We start from the raw sequence: 14,798 nt of genomic DNA, 5'->3' as shown, positions 1-14,798 counted from the left end.
TTATTAAATAATTATATTTAATTATTTATTCACTACAGATTCATAAGTATGCTCTGGCTGCTTTGTGCTGCCCTAGTGATGTAAAGTGACCACACAGCTGCTTTGCGTTGACAGAGTGGCACAAAGCAGCTGATGCGTATTCAGGAATCTGACCCTGAGGGTCACATCTGATCTGGTAGTTACGATGAAAAATATTAATGGTTAAAATGTGTTGATAACTAAAATCTCTCTTCAGTTAGCACATTCCACCCACAATTTGGACTTACTTCCATAAAGACTCAAATGGTGGGTCCAATGAACAATTTTCTAGTCCAGATTTTCTTCGTGTAGCCGTAGGCGGCAGTCTAAAAGAAAAGAATATTAAAGAATTGATATGAATTGAACAGGCAACTAAAGCAGGCGGCAGTGACAAGGTGGGAAACTTTGACAACCAAGTTCAATACATTGATTTTTTTAGTTCTACTGATGTCAATAGATCCCACCAACAAAAAAACCCACAAATGTAGGACCTAATAAAGGTTTGCAAGTAAATCTTCTGGTTGCTTTCATATTAATCTTACTACTTAATACTATGCTTCTTATTGGTAAGGCTTTTATCATTCAGTGCTGCTCCAGGATACCTATCTTCATTACCTAGTAGTTATTAAAGCTGCTACAACTGGAGGTCAGGTGTTAGGGCCCTGTGTGGAGATACAGAACGCTTTTGCTGACTCACCCCGATAGCCACACCAGGTGGGGTCTTACTAGTTCTACTTAAAAACATAAATACTGAGTTCTTCTGTGAGAAAAGAGAGAACATGGAGAGAGGAGGAGGAAATTCTGCATGGAGAAATCAGCCCATTCAGAATAAAGCTTGAGGAATAAGGCCTGGAGCCACAAAAGGGCTTAGGCATTTGCAATACTGAGCATTGCAATGCCTAACTTTTAGGTGTCTAGAAAAAAATTAACTGGAACAACAATGGGATCCACAAAATCCAAGCTAGGCACCTCGGCTCCCTATATAATGAATGGGGAGAGATAGGTGTCTTAGAATGCATTCCACATAAGCCAACACACTAGATGTGGTGCCACCTAAGATAGTCAATGGGAGACGCTAACAAGAGGCTGTGTCCTAGCCCTGCTCCTCTCCTGAAGATAGGCAACTAAATCCAGGCTTCAGGAAGGCATCTATCTCTGCTAGTGATCAACAAGCGGGAAACCCTCTTCTGGAGTTAGGTAGCTTATGTGCCTAAGACATTTCTTGAGAGAATAAGTTAGGCATCTGACCAAGTCCATGTAAAATGGGGGGAGGGGAGGCTCTCCCTTTCTTCCTTTAGCTTAGGGTATTCATCCGGGATGTGCGAGATGCCTGGTTCAAATCCCCCCCACCTAATAAAAACAAGGGATTTGAACAAGGATCTGCCATCTCTCAGATGAGTGGTCTAGCCACTGGATTATAGAGTGAGTCTCTCTCTAGCCCAATTAATATTTAAATTATTTCCTTACAGTGGCACAACTTCAACAGGAGAGATTGGGAAGATTCACATCAGAATTGTCCACAGCCCGATGGTTAGAACACTCACCTGAGAGGCAGCAGACCCCTGTTCAAATCCCCTCTTTATCAGGCAGAGGGGGGACTTGAAGCAGGGGTCTCCCACATCTTGGGTGAGTAACTAACCACTGGAATGGAGGTCCTTTCCCCCTTCCCAAACTGTTTGGTATAGAGCGAGGTCGTCTCTGAGCATGCTTACCGGTTCAGGTCTGGCTGGCTAGATATGTGCTCCTCCGCCTGTCTTCCCCTTGTTTGTGGCTCATGCTGGAGTTTAAGTGGGAGACAGGTGTCTGAATGCCTAGAGTGAAGCAACATTGTGCATGCTCAGAGATAGAAACATAGGTGTCTAGAGAACTTTTACTGCAAAACTTATGCACCAAATGAGTTTAGGTGCCTGCAGGGTTAGGCAGCAGCAGAGAGTGGGTTTTGTGGATCACAGTGGTGCCTAAAAATGGGACTTAGGCAACTACCTATCTTTGTGGGTCCGGGCCTAATGTTTACATTTGTAAGCACATTTCTGCCTTATTTAAGAAGGCAAAGCCCAGGAATGAAAGTGAGGTTCACTTTCTGCAATATCTATTGTGTGTGTGCTGCGTTAGGAGCAGGCAGGCGAAACCACCCATTTACAGCTGCATAATCAAATGCAAAATGATGTTCTGACTTCAAGTTGCCACATAGCACTGATACAAACCAAACGAAGGGAAATACTATATGTTTGTTTGTTTTTAAACATTAACCACTGAGTTCATGGTTTTATAGCACAAACCACATGAACAGCATTTTGCAGATCAGACTTAAAAAGAAGTGGAGGGCTATGTGCAGCCACAGTTCTGGAGCACATGCCCACATTTGTGCCTGAAACTTAATTATAGTTGTTTGCTTCCACAATAAACTCATGCACCCAGTTACCTGAGGTGTTTGTACACATGCATGTGTGAGTTTTTCACATGTAGGCAGCTCTTCAGGCTTTGACAATTTGGCCTTGTATGTCATAAAATGACACATAATAGTGTTTAAGGTAGGTGGAAACTAAAGACCATCAAATCTAATCTTTCAGAAGGAAGTGTCTTTAAATCAAGGTGGATTGATTTAAGTCAAAGTGATTTAGATCACCAGTTTTAATCATTCTTTAAATCAGCAAGTAGGAAACTTGATTAAAAGAATTGATTTTAAATCTTATTTTGCCTGTGTACTTTTTAGTTATTTTCCATTAAAGGTTGATTTTCATTGGTTGGTAACTATTAAAACATTTTTTTGATTTGCAACTAAATAGAGCCTTTACACTAAATTTAAGAACATAAGAACAGCCATACTGGGTCAAGGGTCAAGGTCCATCTAGCCCAGTATCCTGTCTTCCGATAGTGGTAATGCCAGGTGTTTCAGAGGAAATGAACAGAACAGGTAATCATCAAATAATCCATCCCCTGTCGCCCATTCCCACCTTCTGGCAAACAAAGGCAAGGGACACTTCAGAGCATGGTTTTGCATCCCTGCACATTTTGGCTAATAGCCATTGATGGGCTATCCTCCATGAATTTATCTAGATCTTTTCTGAACTCTGTTATAGTCTTGCCCATCACAACATCCTCTGGCACAGATTGACTGCGCATGGTGTGAAGAAATATTTCCTTTTGTTTGTTTCAAACCGGCTGCCTATTAATTTCATTTGGTGACTCCTAGTTCTTGTGTTACGAGAAGGAGTAAATAACACTCCCTTATTTACATTCTCCACACCAGTCATGATTTTATAGACCTCAATCATATCCCCTCCTCAGTCATCTCTTTTCCCTGCTGAAAAGTCCCAGTTTTATTAATCTCTCCTCATATGGAAGCTGTTCCATACCTCTAATCATTTGTTGCCCTTTTCTGTATCTTTTCCAATTCCAATACATCTTTTTTGAGCTGGGGCGACAAGATCTGCATGCAGTATTCAAGATGTGGGCATACCATGGATTTATATAGAGGCAATATGATATTTTCTGTCTTATTATCTATCCCTTTCTTAACGATTCTCAACATTCTGTTTGCTTTTTTGACTGCCGCTGCACATTGAGTGGATATTTTCAGAGAACTATCCACAATGACTCCAAGATTTCTTTCTTGAGTGGTAACAGCTAATTTAGACCCCATCATTTTATATGTACAGATGGTATTATGTTTTCCAATGTGCATTACTTTGCATTTATCAACATTGAATTTCATCTGCCATTTTGTTGCCCAGTCACCCAATTTGTTACTTCTTTATACTAACCAAGAGGATACACTATATCTATACACATTTAAGAAATTATATAGCTTGCCATACACTTATTCAGATTGTTAATTTTTTACTTGTCTCCCCCAGATCCCAGGAAGTGCTTTAATCACTGGGCTAAATGTTTTTAGGTGGGCACCACCACTTTCTCCTCTGGCCCTTTTGTTTGGAACTAGGCAGGCACCTAACTAATTTCAGCAAGAAGCAATTAAATCACGTAAGCCACCTGAGTCCAGATACTGGGTTCCCATTAATGGATTGCAAGTAGAAATAGTCACCTAAGTCCAGGCTGCAGAGAGGTGCCTATCTTCATGAGAGGGACAGGGCTTAGCACATCCTTCTGGTCAGCATCTCCCATTGGCTAACTTAGGCAGCTCGACACCTAGTGTGCAGGCTTCTGTGGATCTCCCTCCATTCATTGTAAAGGGCACCTAGATGCTTAAGTCAAGCTTTGTAGATCACAGTGGTGTTCCTGTGATTTTCTAAGAGAGCTAAAAGTTAGGTGCTGTGACACTAAGTGTTGTAACATGGATCCCACCATCAGCCCAGCAGAAATTAAACTTACAAATAGACATTTGTCTTCCACAGATTGCAGTGAAGTATAACATACATCGCAGCAGCAGCCAGTAAAACCACCAGCAGAATCCGTTTCATGACTGGCAGACCTGAAATGCAACAAGATGAAATACTTTTGTTTTACACTTAGTTCCACAAAAATATTTTGATGGATGGGTCAAACTGTCAACATCACTATTAATTGCATTTAACTCAGTCAGACTGGTTCCTCGGGCCTTAAAATCTGTAAATAGGGTTACGGGGTCCCTGAAGTTGAGGCATTCAAGAGCTCAGGAACAGCAATTGAATGCTATGTTCCTCTGCACTTATAAACATGAATATTGCACTGTGATAGTATAAACCAGGGGTAGGCAATCTATGGCACGGGTGCCGAAGGCGGCACATGAGCTGATTTTCAGTGGCACTCACACTGCCCGGGTCCTGGCCACCGGTCCGGGGGGACTCTGCATTTTAATTTAATTTTAAATGAAGCTTTTTAAACATTTTTAAAACCTTATTTACTTTACAGACAACAATAGTTTAGTTATAAATTACAGACTTATAGAAACAGACCTTCTAAAAATGTTAAAATGTATTACCGGCACGCGAAACCTTAAATTAGAGTGACTGAATGAAGACTCGGCTCACCACTTCTGAAAGGTTGCCGACCCCTGGTATAAACTTATTGATTTGCATAGTTAAACAAATATACTGGCTAATGGCATTGAAATAGGCCAAGATATGATCTCAGAAACCTACCTGTCATACTGCTAACTTTTAATTGATACTGCCTTTTTCTTTTCCCCCATCACATTTTATTAAAGTCAGGCTTTGATCAATGGAATATCCAAAGGCATGTTGCAATTGGCTTCTTAGGCCTTCTTAACAATGTCACAGCCGTCCACTAACTCCCATCAGTTCATGACAGGGACTGCACTGTGGAGAGAAGAATGCTACTCGTTATTTTAAACGGGTAGGAGGAAAACGCAGGTCCAAGTTCAGGAGAGCACTCAAGCACCTACTTAATTTGGGAGGAATAGCAGGAAAAGATGAACTTTTTTATTTGTTATTTTTAAGTTTTCACCTAATTTAAGTGGTTTAAGAAAACAATCAAAATTTAAAAGCAGATGGGCCAGACAAAGGAAGTGGTGGAAGAGGAAAAGTGACAGTTTCAAAGGACCCTTCCTTCAAATTACCACACTGCCCTTTCAACACTTATCAGCATGTCAGCTGCCACTTAACCTTCTGACAGTAGCAGTTTGGCCACAAAATGATGTAGAAATTTGCAAAAGAAAGATACACTCTTCTATTATTTTCACTTTTCCCTCAACTATGAAAAGTAGTTCTTAGTAGGACAATATGCTGCATATGCAGCTCCCATGCTTTTTACTTATGTTTTTTAAAAAGAGGTTTAATGCTAATGAACCATACTCTAACAGAAATCAGTTACACCAATATACGCATATTGGTATATTTCTCAGGTAGTTGAAAGTGCTCTGCCTTTGGCCTTGTAACTCCATGAACATCTGTTGTGGCTTGTTTTAAGCAGCATTAGGCTTGTTGGGTTTTTTCCCCCCTAGCAGTTTAAAACACCTGAATTACATCTCCCTGACTCATAACAAACATAAAATAAGTGAAAACGTAAGACACTAATGCATTATACTGCTACATCCTATTGCCATATCCAGATTACTGCAGCATGAAAACACACAAAGCTGACAAAAGTATTACAGTTCATATAGGTCTTGATCCTGAGGGAGGATCCATGCACCTGCTCAGAGACCCATTGAGTTCAAGACCCTTCCTCATGGATCTGATTGCAGGATTGGAGCCAGGGTTTGTATTGTCATCCGTAGGTAAGGAACTCATGCAATAAACAAATTATATTTCAAACCAAAGAAGGACATGAGATCACCCCCAACATTGCCTTGCTTTACTGTTTTGAATTGTATTATCAGCCTCGACTGCTCTTTCAACCTGAACCCCTCACATATTAACCTCCCCTAGCATCTCCCCCACACCTTTAACTTAATCCAGACCGCATGCTTTTTGCCATGGTCCAGTCTTCTTCCTCTTTAGGGGTACAAAGTGAGGGCTTGTCTACACTTACATTTTATAGCGCTCTAACTTGCTGGTTCATGGGGATGAAAAATCACCCCCCTGAGTGCAGCAAGTCTGAGCGCTTTAAAGCGCTAGTGTAGACAGGCTCAGAGCGCGGGGAGGTGGATTACCAGGAACGCAACCACACTTGCACTTCAAAGCACTCCTGTGGGAGCATTCCCGCGGCAGCGCTTTGAAGTTTCCAGTGTAGACATCCCTGAAACACTGATTTCCACAAGCCCTTCCCTAAAACTGCAAGGAAACTATAACCAGCATAGCCTGTTTGTTAGCAGTGCTCTGTATGAGGACAGAATGTCAGGTATGGGACTCTTTTGCAAGGAAATGGGCACATAATGATTTGTTAAAAACAGCTATCAAAATAGAGACTTTTTGACCCACCCACCTACACAGCAGAAGACAATGATACATTGGTAAGTAACAAATACTAAGGGCCTGATTCTCCTCCCAGTTCAATCAGTGCACATCCGGAGTGAATCAGTTGAAGACAATGGGTCAGATTTTCAGCAGTAGCAAATCATTGACTTCATTGACTTCAGTGGAGCTATGCCAATTTATATCAGCTGAGGATCTGGCCTAGTGGAGTCAGAACAACAGCGTAAAAGCCGTGAAAATGAGAGGTAAATCAGCCCCTAAATGCTTTTGTTAGAACAACCAATGAATTCTAAGTAGAAAAAAAGTTGAATTCTCAGCTCATAAACTATATTTCAGTTTAGGTTTTAAGCACTGGAAAATGTATATCTACGTTTTTGAATAACTACTTAGTATCCCTTTATCCTCGCAAAGAAATTTGCTAAACAAAAGAACACAAATCATTATACTCTTGAGGTCATAAAGATTCATATTACAAAATGTCACTATTTTCATTTATTTTCAACACCAAATTCCATATGGAACAGCTATGTTAAAAGACCATCACCAAGGTTGCAAAGTGAAGCACTCAGAAGTTAGAAAATGCCAGAATTAAAGGTTGCTCATGCAACCTTAACCTTGTCTCTTTATGAATTATGCCTTATGATACAATCTTTAATCACATGCTAAAATACTGTTTTTTCCCCACAGGATGTGAGAAGTTTGTGTGGTGAATTATGCTATTATCCATAGGATCCTTGCCTCATTTGCTGAAGAAATTAGGTTGCATTTGGTTAACACTGACATTTACTGGTTTTACTTCCCCACCAAAAAACAAAACAAAACAAAAAAAACACGTTTTCTTTTACGTGACTTTAAAAATCCATTGCATAATTCAAGTCCTGTCCCCCCACCCCCACCCAGATTGGTTTGATAAATGGAACTAGAATTAAAAGATGTAAGGATCTAGGCTCCAATCAGGGGGCATTGCTATTAACTTACAAGTGAGAACCTATAGGAGCAGGGATCATTTGTATTACACTGAAAACCATGCTATCCTTTCCCAATCGTGGGTTTTATCCATTGAGGACACTAGAGGTGTGCAGGCAGAGTTGGCTTTGCCCACCATTCGTTATTAGGGGAGTAAACAGAGGGCTTAAATAGTGCTGTCCAAACTTTCACAAGAACTTCAAAAAATACTTACAAGAAAAGGAAAAGAAATGTGATAAGCCAGTGTCAGATATTCTTTGCATTAGTTGTTTACAGTCCTTTGCTGAATAATTTTCTGTGACTGGATATGCGGTTTTGAAGGAAATAGAGAACCATGGGAATTTCTAATAAGAAGCCTAAATAAACCTTTGCAAATTTACTTCCTCTACTAAATGTAGGAAAACTAAGCTAGCAGATTTTATTACAACATTCGGAGAGCCTTCCACATATTCAAGTGACAAAGTATCCAGATACCCAAGATTGCTCTATGTCCACTCTGAACACAAGGGCCTTAACCTGCTCCCATTGGCTTCAAATACAGACGTAGCCAGGATAGATCACACACTATACTTAGTAAGGAGGTGTATTTGTAAACCTTGTGGCCACCCCTTTTTCCTTGGGATAGGGGACTAGCATCCCTGCTGGGGCCATATTTTCATTTGGAATTAGCCTTTACTCTTCTGTGTCAATAATTACAGTGCCAGAGGGCGGGGTACAACAACTTCACATCAATTGTGTGCCCTGTCCAGCATTCTCATAACGATAACTTACAACTAGGGTCTGGTCACCCCATTGTCTAATAAGTGTGTGCAGCAGCAGCTACCAGGGCCGCCCGGAGGGCGGGGGGAGAAGGGGGCGCGGCAAGTGGGGCAATTTGCCCCAGGCCCCCACAGGGGCCCCCACAAGAATATAGTATTCTATAGTATTGCAACTTTTTTTTTTTTTTATGGAAGGGGCCCCCGAAATTGCTTTGCCCCGGGCCACCTGAATCCTCTGGGCGGCCCTGGCAGCTACAAAGCCTAAACTGAGTAACCATGTAATGTGTCAAGTATCAGAGGGGTAGCCATGTTAGTCTGGATCTGTAAAAAGCAACAGAGAGTCCTGTGGCACCTTTAAGACTAACAGATGTATTGGAGCATAAGCTTTCGTGGGTGAATACCCACTTCGTCAGACGCAACGTATTCACCCACGAAAGCTTATGCTCCAATACATCTGTTAGTCTTAAAGATGCCGCAGGACTCTCTGTTGCATGTAATGTGGCCACTCTTTTCCTTCCTCAACCCTTCCTCTGCTCCCTACTGCTTGTTACCCTTACTCATCACATCATGTCTTAGGCCAGTCTATACTACAAACCTAAATCAGTATAACTGTGTCACTCAGGAGTGTGAAAAATCTACGCCCCTGAGCAATGTAGCTATACCGACCTAACCACACATGTAGACAGTGCTGTGTCAGCAGTAGGGCTTCTCCCTTCAACATATCTACCACCTGTCAGAGAGGTGAATTAACGACACCAGCATTTCTCAAAACTGGGGTACTCCAGGGACCCCGTTGGCCTCACTGATCAATTCCTGCCCCTCCCTCCCAGAGTCTCCTGCACACTGGGAAACAGTATGCAGCAGGCACTGGGGCGGGAGGAGTGGGGATGGGGCATGCTCGGGGGAGGGGGCAGAAAGAAAGAGGAGGGGCAGGAGTGGAGCGGGGACGGGAAGAGGTGGGGCAGGGGGAAGGGGTGGAGTGGAGCTGGGGCCTGTGGCTGTGTGCAGGGCTTGGAGGTCCACGAAAACACTTAAATCAAAATGGGGGTACTCGGGTCGCTAAACTTTGAGAACGGCTGAACTACACCAATGGGAGAAGCTCTTCTACCGGTGTAGTAGCATCTTCACTGAGGTGTTACAGCTGCACCCATGCAGTTGTGCCACTGTTGCGCTGTACGTGGAGACAAGCCCTTAGGGGCTCACAGGGACTTCTTCCTTGTGCCTTCTACCTTATTAGTTCTATAAAGCAGATTTGGTGTGCAATTTAAATAAATACCAGTGTTGCAAACTGTTGCAATTTAATCGCAAGTCTTGTGATATGTGGTGTTTTGCTTCAAATCCTAGCTGCAGCAATTAAGAGGCAGCGTAAGAATCTCATCTTTCATTAAAACAAAGTAAGTTTTCAGCCCTCATGGTTGTGGAGAAAAGTTGAAAATGTGGAGTGAGGGCAACCTAAATATTCAAAAGCCAGTGGCAAAACACAAAACCAAACTTTTTAAAGTCTCATGAATATTTAAGCCAATCTGATAAAAAAATTTGGGCAGAGGGGAGACAACTCATGAATTTTGACTGCTTGAGGTAGCAATACCGTAATACAAAACCTTATATTCTTTTCCTGTATTTGGCACTGCAGTACATTTCCTGTGGGCCACCTGCTCATTAAGATAAACACAGGCAGTGCTAATTCCAGGACTTAATGTTTAAAAAGAACTTCATAAACTGCAAATACACATACCCAGTAGAGTAGGTTTAAAGAATTTATTTATACTGCTCAGTTAGTGCATTGCAATATTTCTGACTTTTTCTATTTTTTGCTATTTGTTCCAAAATATCGTTGCATAGTTTGGTATCTCTACTCTTTTTCAGGAAAGAAATACTGCCACGGGCATTACATGAAAGAATTGTGGTAGGGCCTTAGTTTGCTAATCTTATTTTGTTACATTTACCAAGTCCTGAACCCTTACTCTTTTTTGCCATCTTTCCTTGCTTTCAATGCCATTCTGATATCGATTTAGCAAGAGACAGAGCCTCATTTAAACATAAATCATATGTTTAAATGAGGCTGGGAAATTAATTTATCATCATCATCATGAAACATCTCTGAATTAAAACTCCAGTTCCTGGTTTTGGGAATAGGACAATGATTTGCTCTCCAGCTGTGTATGGTCAGTTTAATAGTTCAACTTACTTATATAACTTTTCTAAATGAGCAAGTCATTATAAATCTGCTTCGGAGATTTCCCTGTTTGTGGAGTTTCACACTAAACCGCGACTGGCCACACTGAAATTGTACTGTGAAAAAGGTATCATTGGCTTCCGGATGGTGTGTTGCAACAAATGTGCTCCTATTACAAGTGTAAAAAAAAAAAAAAAAGTTTCCCCTATGTTGGATCCACTGATCAGGACAGAATTTATAATGTATGGGTATTCCTGTCCAATCCATCTGAATGATAGGGGCAGAGGTGGTTTTGTTTGTTTGCTTTGTGGAAGCTGAAACGTCCTCTTGCTAGCACACTAGCTGAATGAGCCATGCACTCCCACAGACACTGCCTCCATTAAAGACAGCATGTACTTCCCCACAAGGAGTGAGCTTTCTGCAGGAGATTTTTTCCATTATTTCTCCAGGAACAGAACACAGTGTTTCAGAAGCAGGGATCGGGGGAGCTGGAATTTTCTTAGCAACAGGTATTTTCCCCAGTACTTATTCTCCACCAGGAGAATAAACCAGGGGCAGGCAATCTATGCCACGGGTGCCGAAGGCGGCACGCGAGCTGATTTTCAGTGGCACTCACACTGCCCGCGTCCTGGCCACCAGTCCGGGGGGCTCTGCATTTTAATTTAAATTTTAAATTAAGCTTCTTAAACATTTTAAAAATTTGTTAGTCTCTAAGATGCCACAAGTACTCCTGGTTTTTTTGCGGATACAGACTAACACGGCTGCTACTCTGAAACCTAAAATTAAACATTTTAAAAACCTTATTTACTTTACATACAACAATAGTTTAGTTATATATTATAGACTTATAGAAAGAGACCTTCTAAAAATGTTAAAATGTATTACTGGCACGCGAAACCTTAAATCAGAGTGAATAAATGAAGACTCGGCACACCACTTCTGAAAGGTTGCCATCCCCTGGTATAGTGTTTAGAGAGCCAACACAACCATTCTGCTCTCCATCAGCACAGCCTGCCAGCCAGCTCAGATAAGGGAAAGAAAAGCACCTCCAGCTGGGCCCTGCACAGACAAAACACCATCATGGTTTCATTTTGTCCCAAGGCTTTAGGGAGACTTCTGCGTCAGCACCTGTTTTACACATACCTACACTTCCCTACTCCATGCTGCTTGAGGCCAGTCACTCACCCCAGACTGGCGTATCCTTGGGCTCAAAGCACCTCGTGAAGAATGCAAGGCTAAGTGTAAATTGATTCTAACCCTTCTTTTCACCCTCAACCTGCCTTCATTTTCATAAGCAAGGTGATTTTCCAAAGAAGGAATTGAGCTGGTGTCTGGCACCCAGCAAGTAGTCACAGTGGCTGGCTCAGTTTAATTGGGGTGTGAAATAGACAAAAGCTCCTTTTGAAATTTCTCCAATTGCCCTTTTCACTTTGACTTCACTGCAGAAAACCATCCACATGCTACAGATTGTCCCATCATCCTAGGGGTGAGTGGGGGGGGAAATCGGCAACAGAGTCAGCTCAAGTAAGGGATTATCAAGAAGTTTATGGTGGGTTCCTGCTGGAGAGAAATGGGCAGAGTGGGAGTTTTTGGAGGGGGCAGGAACTACACTGCGTAGACATAGGAAGGGTACAGAATATGAAAACCCAGGCAGAACTAGTTCAATCTGGGGTCTAGTTTCAAGGAACAGATTCATGGGCATTAGGAGTGGAATTTCCCGTTTGTGGAACCCACCTGATCCAGGCTGGGAAAACTTTCCATACTCCCAGTGCTGGAGTCTGAACCTACAGACACTTGTTGCTGTCTCTCCCAGTTTTGGTGTCGTCTGTAAACTAGATCAGTGATTATTTGAATGTGTCTTCCAGGTCATTGATAAATATGTTAAATAGTATAGGACCAAAAACTGCCCCTTGTGGGACCCTGCTAGAAACACACCTGCTTGACTATAGTTCCTCATTTACAATTATATTTTGAGACCTATCAGGCAGCTACTTTTCAATCTATTTAATGTGGGCCATGTTCATTTACTGTTGTTCTAATACGCACTTTTATCAAGTCAAATGCCTTGATCACTTGATGATTCCCTATTCTGTTCATTCCCTCTGAAGCACCTGGCACGGGCCACTGCCAATCCTAGAAGTTTAAGTATATTACATTAACAATATTACCTTTATCAACCAAACTTCTAATCTCATTGAAAAACATATATAATTGATTGCATTGATTGGTATTAAATACATTACACTCCTTTAATTCTTTATTAATCAAATCCAGTATCAGATGCTCCATTATCTTGCCTGTTATCATTGTTAAACTAACAGGTCCATAATTACCAGGGCATCCCTTTTACACTTTTCAATTATTGGCAAAATATCAGTTTTCTTCCAGTCCTCTTGAATTTGCCCAGTGTTCCAAGACCTTGTGTCATAGATAGAGCACAGAGTCTTAACACTAGCACCTTCTCATCTTAGGTCATGGCTACACTTGCGAGTTAAGAGTGCATTAAAGCAGCCCTGTGTGCTCTAACTCACGACGTGTCCACACTGGCAAGGCATGTAGAGCGCTCGGACTCCGCAGCTAGAGCGCTCCTGGTAATCCACCTCAGCAAGTTGAATAATGTTTGATGCGCCCCCGCTGGAGCGCCACGGCACCAGTGTGGACACCCTGATCTCTGAATGCGCTCTAATCAGCCTCCAGAAGTGTCCCACAATGCCTGTTCTAGCCACTCTGGCCATCACTTTGAACTCTACTGCCCTGCCCTCAGGTGACCAACCGTCAGACCTGCCCTTTAAATTCTCTGGGAATTTTGAAAATCCCCTTCCTGTTTGCTCAGCAAGGCGTGGAGTGCTCTCAGCGAATCTTTCCAGCTGACCATACCATCACGTGCCAGGCGATCCCCGGTATGGAGCAATGGCGAGGTGCTGGACCTCATCAGTGTTTGGGGGGAGGAAGCTGTTCAGTCCCAGCTGTGCTCCAGCCGTAGGAATTACGATACTTTCGGGCAGCTATCAAGGGACATGATGGAAAGGGGCCATGACTGGGACACAGTGCAGTGCAGGGTTAAAATGAAGGAGCCGCGGAATGCCTACTGCAAAGCCCATGAGGCAAACAGCCGCTCCGGTGCTGCCCCCACAACATGCCATTTCTACAAAGAGCTGGACACAATACTTGGGGGCAGCCCCACCTCCACCCTGAAGACCACCATGGACACTTCAGAGCCCAGTTCAACAAGGCAGGAGGAGGAGGAGGAAAGCGGGAGCGAGGGTGCTGAGGAAGAGGAAACTGTTCTCAAGCCAGGAGGAAGGTAGCCAATCGCGGTGGCTGGTGCTTGGGAAACAACAAACACCAGAGGAGGCGCCAGGTAAGCGGCTTTTATCTTGGGAAGGAAGTTATTCGGTGCGGGCTCTTGGGGTGAGGAGGGTTAGGGCTGCATGCATGCCTAGATGTGGAATAGGGCGTTGATGTGTTCTCTCACATCGGCCTCAGTGATCTCTTCAAAGGTCTCATCCAGAACTTGGGCAACGCTCTTGCGCAGGTTTCTTGGGAGAGACACTGTGGTCCTTGTCCCAGTCAGGCTAACATGTCTGCACCACTGTGCGATAAGGGGTGGGGGGACCATTGCTGCACATAGGCAAGCTGCATATGGGCCAGGGCAGAAGCCGCATTGTAGTAGAAGACCCTCCCTTGCTTCCCAGGTCATCCTCAGCAGCAAGATATCTTCCAGGACGAACTCCTGTGGAAAATGTGGGGTGCAGTGTTCAGTATAGGGGCCCCCTCCAGCTGTTGGCTCTCCCCAAGGCACAGAAACCCAGAGGACAGTACGGCTGTGAAACAATCAGTCGCGCTTGACCCTGAGCTTATTCGCCATTTTGGGGCTCCCATGGGTTATGTGCGCTCTCTTTGAGATGAGCAAATTCTACTATTGTGCAGACTGTGCTTGCCCTTAAGTACGGGGGAATCATTGCTCTGTCTGGTGTGAACAATGCTGCCTCTGTTAAGTGTTGCATTTTGCCTTTACAGATGCAACCTTAAGATCTCAGCGGTCCATGTTATCACCGGCCGAAA

The 14,798-nt window shown here is 43.0% G+C and overlaps 1 protein-coding gene across 5 annotated transcripts in view; it reads right to left on the bottom strand.

Moving 5' to 3' along the window:
• The window catches only part of ST3GAL6 (ST3 beta-galactoside alpha-2,3-sialyltransferase 6), an 85,488-nt gene that overhangs the window by 36,863 nt on the left and 33,827 nt on the right, over positions 1 to 14,798 (bottom strand). For 2 of the 5 annotated variants that reach the window (XM_034789858.1, XM_034789848.1), the window contains 4 exons: positions 5,100 to 5,276; positions 4,351 to 4,450; positions 1,731 to 1,829; positions 267 to 344 (listed from right to left, as the gene is read on the bottom strand). In XM_034789858.1, coding sequence (XP_034645749.1) covers positions 267 to 344; positions 1,731 to 1,829; positions 4,351 to 4,450; positions 5,100 to 5,106 — 284 coding nt within the window. In that variant the 5' untranslated portion in view covers positions 5,107 to 5,276. Of the gene's footprint in view, positions 1 to 266; positions 345 to 1,730; positions 1,830 to 4,063; positions 4,301 to 4,350; positions 4,451 to 5,099; positions 5,277 to 14,798 lie in introns of those variants that run through there. The other 3 variants (XM_034789866.1, XM_034789881.1, XM_034789874.1) reach the window with 3 other exon arrangements.

This window comes from Trachemys scripta, chromosome 1 (assembly GCF_013100865.1).
Source record: "Trachemys scripta elegans isolate TJP31775 chromosome 1, CAS_Tse_1.0, whole genome shotgun sequence".
Lineage (NCBI taxonomy): Eukaryota > Metazoa > Chordata > Testudines > Emydidae > Trachemys > Trachemys scripta.
This window is presented reverse-complemented; position numbering and strand designations above follow the sequence as displayed.